At 43.5% G+C, this 10,694-nt stretch overlaps 1 protein-coding gene across 1 annotated transcript; it reads right to left on the reverse strand.

Moving 5' to 3' along the window:
* Nucleotides 1-3,647: 3,647 nt before the first annotated feature.
* LOC113752023 lies at nt 3,648-4,703 on the reverse strand. Its single transcript, XM_027296165.1, has one exon. It carries the CDS (start codon nt 4,701-4,703, stop codon nt 3,648-3,650), a length of 1,056 nt encoding a protein of 351 aa, XP_027151966.1.
* Nucleotides 4,704-10,694: the final 5,991 nt, after the last annotated feature.

Raw genomic sequence — 10,694 nt, forward strand, 5'->3', positions numbered from 1 at the left:
TCTGATTTGAATCATTGGTTCATTTACTTTACATCTGGCATGTGTACCTGATTTGTTAAAAGTGAAATGCCATGATTTTACTGCTATATGTCTGGTACCTCATTGAGCGTAAGCTCACCCCTTTCTGTTCCTTTTTGTTTTCCTTACAGGAAAATAAATATTTTTGGACTGGATTTGACAATTGGCTGCCAAATTGAGCTAGTTGAACATATCTTTTGTATAGCTCATGTATTGAAACCCTAAATGTACTTTTGGGACCGTTTCCCTTTTGACTTGGCAAACCAGACATGTATCCACTTTTGAATGCTTTTGTATGCCACTTTGGCTTGTAAATGCTAAGTTTCAAGATGTGAATGTTTGTTTGATATTTGGTTGGGTTCTGACGGGTCGGTTACTATTCATGGCCGACTCCGGATTTCATTTTTTTTATTTTGGGTTATTTTGCCATTTTGACTTGTTTACCCGCGTTGGTAAGTTTCGGAATGTATTAGCTCGTTCTATACCGAACCGTTAGTCCTGGCGAGAGCTGGGCAGGCAGTCCGCTAACCCCTTTGGTTCGCCTTAGGGGGAGGTGGGGCTGTCACAGGTGGTATCAGAGCCACTTCGCGTGGTCTCTGCGCGGAGTGAGCTTGGGGCCAAGTGGTGTTATGGTCCTGCTTTCGTGAATACGTCGAAAGGTATAAGTGCTCTTTTGAGCGTAAGCTATGAACTGTGCATGTTATAAGAGTAAGGATCATTATCTTGGGACTTGAGGAAGCTAGGTATGTATGTCGGGTAGGAATCTTTAATATGGATGATTTACGCTTGGGACCGGCCGGCTCGAGTTATCAATTATCTTATTTGGGATTCTCGTGCCCGGCTACTAACTCAATGAGAGCCTAGGTTAGAAAGGACTTAGGCGAACTAGAAAGGCGATTCTATGGAACTCTATGTGGTTTGTTCGGGGGTGGTTAAGCGTGATCCACCTTGATTAAGATATAGATGGTGTTGTTGTCGTAGAGTATGGATGGAGCCCTAGAGGGGGAAAAGCTCTTCGTGAGTTAATTTGCACTCGTGACCTAGTCTGTTTATAGTACTTTCGAATGATTCCGCTACTTTCATGGATCTCTCACATTTGTCTTTAATTGACTGCTACTGTGTGACTGGTTTGGTCCAGTTGTGTGTATATATGTTTTTGATATGTGTGTACCTCATGCTTATAATTATCTTTACTATTATCTTTGCACCCCTAGATTGACTAAGATTAATGGAAGGCACACATAGTGGACGGGGGCGTGGGCGCGGGAATAGGCAACCTACGCCTGAAAGGGGCACTGGGAAAACCTCCTCTGGACCTAATCCTGAACCGAGAGTTGACCGCAACGTGCAGATAGCTGCCGCTATGCAGCAAATGACCAATCTGCTGGCACAAGTGGTGCAGCAACAAGGCCGAAACCCAAACCCTAATCCTGGAAACCCGGGCAACCATGTCGAAAGTGACGATAGGGCACTTGAGAGATTCCAGAAGTTCGCACCACCGAAATTTATTGGCGAACCCGATCCGGATGTCGCCGAAAGGTGGCTCGAGAAAATAGTAGACATTTTCGCTGCCCTGCACTACACCGAAGAACGGCAGGTGACTTTCGCCATTTTCCAGTTGGAAGGGGCGGCCCGTTCCTGGTGGAACGTCATACGGCAAAAATGGGAACGGGAACAGACGCCCAGGACTTGGGTGAATTTTATGCGGGAGTTCAACGCGAAATTCTTCCCTCCTCTAGTCCAGGAGCGGAAGGAAGATGAGTTTATCCGACTTCGCCAAGGGGCCCAGTCTGTCGCGGAATACGAGAGCCAGTTCACCCGCCTATCCAAATTTGCCCCTGAACTGATCATGACCGAGCAGCGGCGAATAAGGCGTTTTATCCAGGGTTTGAACATAGAAATTCAGAAGGACCTCGCGGTGGCCCAGATTAATGCTTTTAGCGAGGCCGTAGAGAAGGCGCAACGAGTAGAAAATGCTAGGCTGCAGGTGAAAAACTTTCAAGCCAAGAAAAGGGGCTTTCCTGGGAGTAGCTCTGAGCAAGAAGGTACAAGTACGCCCCCTAAGATGGGAAAGGGAAACGGAGGAGTACGACAACCAGGGGTGTCGCGTGATGTCCCTCAGGGAGGACCGGTCTCTGTTACTCGTGGTCCCTGTGGATATTGCGGAGGGCCAAATCATACGGAGGCAAATTGTTGGAAGAAAGAGGGAAAATGTCTGCGCTGCGGAAGTGCCGATCATCGGATTGCTGACTGCCCAATTCGATTGCGAAAAGGAAAAGGGACCCCGCAACCAACTAAGACTAACCCTGGACAGTCGGAAAAGGAAGGGACTGGATCCAAGGTACCGGCTCAAGTGTATTCTTTAGAACACCATCAGGATCCTGACTCGTCTGAGGATGGAGAAGGTATGGTCCGTTGGGTACCTTAGATTTGATAGATTCCGTTGATAAGAAAATTTCGAGGGCGAAATTTCTTTAAGGGGGAGAGAGTGTGAGAACCCGTAACTTTTCCATTTTCTAGGTTTTATTATCTTTCTATGTTTTCTTATCTTCAATGGTTTGTTTTCTGCACTTTCTGTATCCGGAAAATTTTCTAGATAATTTTATGAGTAAATATAGTTTTTAGATGATTTTTCTAGTATCAAATAGGTTTTGAGAAATTAAGAGCGTATACTGGACTGGTGATCTCTTAGGGTTTATAAAACTAACTTCAAATGCTATTCATGCCCCTCACGGGTTTTTGAATAGACCAAAATGTCATCAATAAACACTACAACAAATCGGTCCAGGTAGGGTTTGAAAACCCGATGCATCAAATCCATAAAGGCGACAAGGGCATTGGTCAACCCAAAGGGCATGACCGCTAACTCATAATGCCCATATCTAGAATTAAAGGCAGTCTTTGGTACATCTTCCTTCTTAATTAGCAACTGATAATACCTCTGTCGAAGATCTAACTTTGAAAAGACCATTGCACCTTGCAACTGGTCAAACAGTTCATCGATATGGGGTAGTGGGTATTTACCCGATAGTCGATACACAATCTCAAAGGTCCATCCTTCTTCTTAACAAATAGCACAGGTGCTCCCCAAGGAGATCCACTCTCACGAATAAACCCACGCTCCAACAGATCCTGCAACTGCAATTTTAACTCCTTGAGTTCAGCAGGTGCCATTCGATAGGGGCTCTTAGAGATAGGTGACGTCCCCGGTAATAGGTCAATCTTAAACTCTATCTCTCTCTCTGGAGGTAAAGTTACTAATTCATCAGGAAATACATCCAGATATTCACTCACTACCGATACATCTTCTACCTTCAACTTATCAGTGGGGGTGTTTATATGAAAAGCTAGGAACCCTTGTGCCCCTTTATTCAGTGGTTTCCTAGCCCGAATACCCGAAATCATTGCAGATAAGGCTAAACTACCCCTTACATCTAGCCTTAAAGTCACCTCCCCCGGTATACAAAATTTCACTACTTTCCTCTTACAGTCAAGTTGTGCGTCGTATTTAGCTAACCAGTCCATACCCAATATAACGTCGTATCCCTTAATAGCTAAACTTATAAGATTCCCCAAAAGCTTCCTCTCTCCTACCCAAATTTCACAATTAGCATACATTATACCAGTAATCAAACGTTGATCCCCCATAGGAGTACTAACTTCAAGTCATAAGGCAAGCTAACAGGTTTTATATCAATTCCGCACATAAAATCTGGGTTAACAATGGAATGGGTAGCACCAGGGTCTATCAAAATCCTTGCTAGATGATGGAAGATAGGGATCGTACCTTCTACGACCCCAGATGAATCAGGGACTTGATGTTGCTCAAGGGAGTATACCTGAGCTGGCACCTTCGGCTTTGTCCCTTCCATCTTGGACTGCCCCGAGTTGGCCTTCGATGATTGGGTGGTTACTCTCGCCTCTCGAGGTAACACTGAGCAGTTGGCTATTTGATGCTCCGCACTCCCACAGCATAAGCATTTCCTTTCCTTCCTCCAACAATTGTACTCGGTGTGGTTTGGTTTCCCACAAAATCCACAAGGCCCACGAGAAACCGATGCCGAACTTCCCTGTGAGGCACTTCTCTGTGGTCCCCGTCCATTTTGACCACCTCTTGGCGGAGTCCCTCGTGCCATTCCCGGTAGCCTTCCTCCTCCGGCTCCCCTTCCAAACTTGGGAGGGGTACTTTTATCCCCTTGAGTCAAACTACTCGCAGAAAATCCCCATTTTTTCACCTGGAAGTTCCTAACTTGAAGCCTTGCATTTTCAACTCGCAAAGCTTTCTCCACGGCTTCACTAAAGGTATTGATTTGGGCTACTGCCAGATCCTTTTGAATTTCCACATTTAGCCCCTGAATAAAACGCCGAACTCTCCTTTGCTCTGTCAGAATGAGTTCAGGGGCAAACTTGGATAATCGAGTAAACTGGCTCTTGTACTCAGCCACCATTTGAGTCCCCTGACGGAGCCTAATGAACTCGTCCTCCTTCTTTTCTTGGACTAGAGGTGGAAAGTATTTTGCGTTGAAGTCCCTCATGAAGTTCACCGATGTTCTTGGTGTTTGCTCCCGGTTCCACTTCATCCGTATCACGTTCCACCAAGAACGGGCGGTCCCTTCCAACTGGAAGATAGCGAAAGTAACCTGTCTTTCCTCTGAATAGTGTAGGGCGGCGAAAATGTCTATCATTTTCTCCAACCACCTTTCGGCCACGTCCGGATCTGGCCCTCCTAGAAATTTTGGCAAGAGAATTTTTGAAATCTCTCGAGGGCCCGATCTTCACCCTCTACTGGATTGCCAGGGTTCCCAAGTTGCTGGACAGGATGTTGGCCCTGGTGTTGCACTACGTGGGCTAACAAATCAGTCATTTGCTGTATAGCAGCAGCTATTTGGACATTAGAATCAATCCTAGGTTCAGGGTTTGGTTCAGACGTAGTTTCCCTAGTACCCCCTTCAGTTGTGGGTTGCCTAGTACCGCGCCCACGGCCTCATCCACTACAAGTGCCCTCCATAGTGCCCTCCATTGATTTACGGCAATCTAAGGTCGAGGCACAAATATAATATTAACGGGGCATATAAACATGGTCATATAAGCATGAACAAATGACCAAGAGTAAACACCACATAAGGCATGTATACACATAGAGCATTTATACATAGAACACATAACTGTTTCAAACAGTCATACAAGAGCGGTCAAGCAAGTATATACCATGAAGCTAAAAGAGGGTCTTCCAAAATACAATGTACAACCTAGGTCTCGAAAGTGCAAAACAACTAACCATAAGCTTTCCTAGGTATCCCTCACACGGGATCAAAACATGGCCCAACGAACTCTAACCTAGTTCTCAACTGAGCCAACCGACTCCTTCCCAGAGCTAGAGCTAGGGACGCCTCCCTCGCCTGGAGCTCCGTCACCCAGAACTCCCCCTGGCACATTAGTGCCAATCACTCCCTGGATTAGCGCCTCACACTCGTTGATAATACCACCGGACCGGTCTCTAACCTCCCGGACCACCCTGGTGAGACGGCCGTTGGCTACGTGTAACTGCTCTCTAAGAGCATTCGTCCGCTCCTGCTCCATGGCTACGTCCCTCTGGAGCTCCCGAATCCGATCCGCCTGCATCCTCATGATGCCCCTCACATGCTGCAGCTCAGTGTGATCTCTGGCGGCGGCACGCCTGAGCCTCCTCCTCTCATCTAACACGGCCACGACCACATAGTCAGCGTAGGAGTAATACTGGCAACGACTACAGTGCCTAGTCCGACTGGCCGCGCTCCAGCGCCGAAACGGTCCTCCTGGCCTCTCCTCGTAATCGACGACGCGAAAACGCCTCCGAGGCGGCCCGCCTCCGCTCCCATTAGCTCCGTTCCTGACCTATAAGGATATCCACAGTTTACAACTTAGACAGAGTAATCATACTTAAACACACCCTAACACAATCCCCAAAAGTTCTAAGAATCAGGTTTCGGGTTCGCCCAGGTTATTTCTAACCTAGGCTCTGATACCAACTGTGACAGCCCCACCTTCCCTTAAGACGTATCAAAGGGGTTAGCGAACTGCCTACCCAACTCTCGCCAGGACTACTAAGACAGCAATACACAAACAAAATAATCTAAAATATATATATTAGCGCTTCTAAATGATTCACCAATCACAAAGTGGGAAAAAGAAAATCGAAACTAAAAGTGAATAGTGACTGCCACGTCACAATCCGGCCGGAACCCAATCCAATACAGATAACGTTATATAACTCTAGAGAATGAACATTTCCAAACCAAATACAATGCACGAACATGATTAAATAGTTTTATATACATACGTTTGTAATTTACAACCCAAAAGGGAACTATTTGGATCAAGGTACATTTAGGCTTTCCAACTCTCGAGGAGCTATACAAAAGTATTTATACTAGCTCAATTCATTCTTCAAATGATCATTGGTCCAAAAGAGGGTTCCCTGTAACGAAAACAAAGGTAACGGGGTGAGCTTTCGCCCAATGAGGTACCATCACTCAAGCATTCAAGGATCACCAAAATACAATGCTACTTATGTCAAATACATTCATCAAATAAGCAGGAACAACCATTATACATCATTTAGAGAGTAAAAGGATACAAACGGCCCTCAAGAGCCCTCTTCCGTACTTGATCTCACCTCGTTGACTCTCCATCAACACTTAAGAGTAACCATTACCGTAGACCCCGCTTTACTCCGATTTTCGTCCACCACACATACCCCTTACCGGATTCGAACACCAATCAGGACAGAAATGGTAATATTTGAGTATACCGAAATCAAGAGTCTCATACCCAAAGATCCCTAAAAATAGTCCCCATGGCTTGTCAATTTCCCTCGACCAAGCCCTTGCTGGCTCGAGTCAATTGACTACCAATGAGGTTGAGATCAGAGTTAACAGTAAAGATCGTTGGATACACGTCCAAACGACACCAAATCAAGTACAATCAAGAGAATTCCAAGTGATACAGTAAACGGTCAAATAAGCCATAAAGTACGAGAGTGGTAAAGTACACCCTCGTCTCATCTAGCATAAACAGTAATCACAAGTAATCCAATCACAGATTTCAAGACAATAAAGCCACGGAATAACAATCATGTGAGTAGTACACTCACCAAGTCAAACAAAGCAATTTCACAAGTTTTCGCCCGACGTAAGCCTCGGATCACCGGCATGCCCTATAACAATCAAGAAAGCACAATTGAGACTCGGACACGAGTCGAATACCTCTTAAATGAACTATTAAGGCAAAACCAAATATAGCTTGGAAATGGAAAATACATAACATTTAGGGCTAAAAGTAGAAACAAACCCCAAAACCTTTTATTTCTATCCAACCTCAACCTAAACTCACAAGAATCTAATATCTTAAACATTTGGACGGCATTTCCCCTAAAATTTCAGATTTTCCATCCTACAAACAACCATTTAAATTCATCCAAAACAACCACAAGCACACTAACAATTCATAGGCCATTCAACACACTTCATTAGGGCCACAATACCTCTCAATCATAGCCAATTAGAAGCTCAACAACCAACCATAATAAAGCCCTAATTAGAAGCCCTAAATCTGAAATTTTCCGCACAAGCTGAAATTTCCGCACAAAGGCTCCATTTAACACAATTTAGAGCTATCAATCCAAGGCCAACCATAACCATCATATAAAAACAGAAAAATTCCCAAAAAAATCAGAAATTTAGCTAACTCCACTTTAATCCATGAAATCTTCCATAAAACAACCTATTTAGCCACCATAAATCACTAATTTACCATTATTAGGAACGAAGAGTGAGTTTCCAAGAAAAATACCTTAACTCCTCAAGAAAGGTAGTAGCTTAGGGGTTTCTCCTCCAAAACAACTCCACCAAGACCTTTAATCTTCCTTAGCAAGTCACTTTTGTGGGCAAATTCAAGATTTAATCGGTTGGATTGCAAGATATAAGCAAGAATTGGAAGCCAAAAGTTGAAGCTCACTCTCTTTTCTCTTCTTAAGAGGTTCGGCCAAGAAGGGTAAAAAATGAAGATGATTTGGGTAAAAATTGATCTTTTAGTAAAGGTAAGAAAGTTAGGCAAGTCCAACTTCGAATAAGAAAATGACACGTGGCACCTTTTATGATTTAAAGTTATCTTCTTGTCTCCCCATGGTTAATCCATCTAGGTAATCTCTAATTATCTCCTAACACCTAGTAATTAACCCTCTTTATGCACAACTTAACCTAATTGGCCGAATTTCTCTCACTTAACGCACTAGCGGGTCCCACGTCCAATGTACACTCCTAATTTCTCATGAACTAACTTATACTAGAAAAATGATTTAAAAACTATATTTACTTATAAAAATATCTATAAAATTAATATAATAAAGCAAATATTGAAAACGTGTGCAAAGAAATAAAATAATGCCTAAAAATAATTTTTTTTTCTGGAATTAAAATACTGGAATTAAGTTTTGGTGGGTCTTGCACTTCATCCGATAATCGTAGTGCCTTTGGCACCATTACCGCAAAATGAGGACAAAAACAGTTTTTTCAGGGCTAAAGCTAAATCATTTCCGGATTTTTCTGGTTTCCTCTATTGTTTGTGTATGCTTAGGGAACCCTGTTTTGGTAGTATGTAGAATTCGTTTATGACTTGTAATCGAGTCTTATTGTGTTTATTTGAATAGTTTAGGGCTTGACTTTCATATCCGGTCATTTCCTAACTAAATTTTGTACTTGAATGCCATTAAGCCTAGTGAACGGCTTTTGGGAATGAGATTATTTTTGTACGAGATGTTGGGACTGATTTGAGGAAATAATGAAGCCATGATGGCTGGAAATTAGGTAAACACAAGGGATATGCTGCCGAAATTTTACTTGAAGGCTAGTTGGATTTACTTGTGATTTGAGCGAAGGACTTTTGGGTTGTTTGAGCCTAGGTCTTCATTTTACCTTTTCGTTTCCAAAAATTCATGTTTTGCACCCTTGCTTTAATCATTATTTGGCGAGGCATACGACTGGTAGTCGACCCTCACATGTGTATTCTGTATACTCGATTTTGAAAGTGGAACCTTCAATTGTTTTCTTTGGATTATCTTAGGGTTTCTTGGTGATTAAAGCTTTCTTTTGGGGAGGTATCTGTACTGACCCCGGTGAGTGTTCCAGTACCTGCTACCCGTTATGTGAAATATCTGAATATCTGAATACTTGATTTATGACTGTTGGAGCCAAATACTGTTTTGATAAAAGGGAGGCGAGGGTGTACTTTATCACACTCGTTCTCTAGTCTGTTCATATGCCAATTTTGAACGCGTATCTGAATCTGCTATCTGTATCTGTTAACTGTATCTGGATCTGTATCTGTTCTGACGTCGTTTGGAAACTTGTGTCCAACGACCTTTCTGTGACCTCTGAGCTCAACACCTGTGGCCAGTTACTCGAGTCGGGCCGGCAAGGGCCTGGTCGATTAGATAACGAACCACGGTAGTCTGTTTTGGGATCTTTGGGTATTGAGACCCTTGATTCCGGGTATACTCGAGTATTACCATTTCTGAGCTGATTGGATTTCGGGCCCGGTGGGGTATGTGAGGTGGAAGGAATCGAAGAAAGTGGAGTCTACGGTATTGGTTACTCCTTTAGCGTTGACGGAGTGTCAACTATTATTTCGATCAAGCTTCGATGATGCTAATAGGAATTTGGCTCCTGAGAGCCACCTGTATCCTTCTGATTTGAATCATTGGTTCAATTACTTTACATCTGGCATGTGTACCTGATTTGTTAAATTTGAAATGCCATGATTTTACTGCTATATGTCTGGTACCTCATTGAGCGCAAGCTCACCCCTTTCTGTTCCTTTTTGTTTTCCTTACAGGAAAATAAATACTTTTGGACTGGATTTGACAATTGGCTGCCAAATTGAGCTAGTTGAACATATCTTTTGTATAGCTCATGTATTGAAACCCTAAATGTACTTTTGGGACCGTTTCCCTTTTGACTTGGCAAACCAGACATGTATCCACTTTTGAAACTTTTGTATGCCACTTTGGCTTGTAAATGCTAAGTTTCAAGATGTGAATGTTTGTTTGATATTTGGTTGGGTTCTGACGGGTCGGTTACTATTCATGGCCGACTCCGGATTTCATTTTTTTTATTTTGGGTTATTTTGCCATTTTGACTTGTTTACCCGCGTTGGTAAGTTTCGGAATGTATTAGCTCGTTCTATACCGAACCGTTAGTCCTGGCGAGAGCTGGGCAGGCAGTCCGCTAACCCCTTTGGTTCGCCTTAGGGGGAGGTGGGGCTGTCACAATCATCAACATAACATATATTGCACCAACAGGTTTCGTCGTCGTCATGTGCCGCGCACGTAAGCTGTGTAAGTCTGCGCTTCTCCAGATGCTCCATTGGAATGGTTCGGGTAATTGGGTCGCCCATGGATTTTCTGCTTTGGAATGGATGGCCGTACTAGTTCCTTTCCTTTCCAAGCCCTCACAGCTGCATTGTCTGGAACTAACAGTAGAGCCTTCTCAAGAATGTTAATTGGCGTGATTTATCATGGCTGTGTCTTCCGATGTTTTCCGAATTCCAAGACTGGTTGGTTGTGCCCTTTTTTCCTAGGGTTTTCTCATATGCTTTTTTCATTTCCATTTTCTGAAATTGGTTGTGCCCTTGAACCCGTT

This window comes from Coffea eugenioides, chromosome 11, assembly GCF_003713205.1.
Source record: "Coffea eugenioides isolate CCC68of chromosome 11, Ceug_1.0, whole genome shotgun sequence".
NCBI classification, from domain to species: domain Eukaryota; kingdom Viridiplantae; phylum Streptophyta; class Magnoliopsida; order Gentianales; family Rubiaceae; genus Coffea; species Coffea eugenioides.

What these genes read in the sequence shown, in the direction of transcription:
- LOC113752023 (XM_027296165.1), bottom strand. Translation starts at nt 4,703, where the DNA reads ATGATAGACATTTTCGCCGCCCTACACTATTCAGAGGAAAGACAGGTT.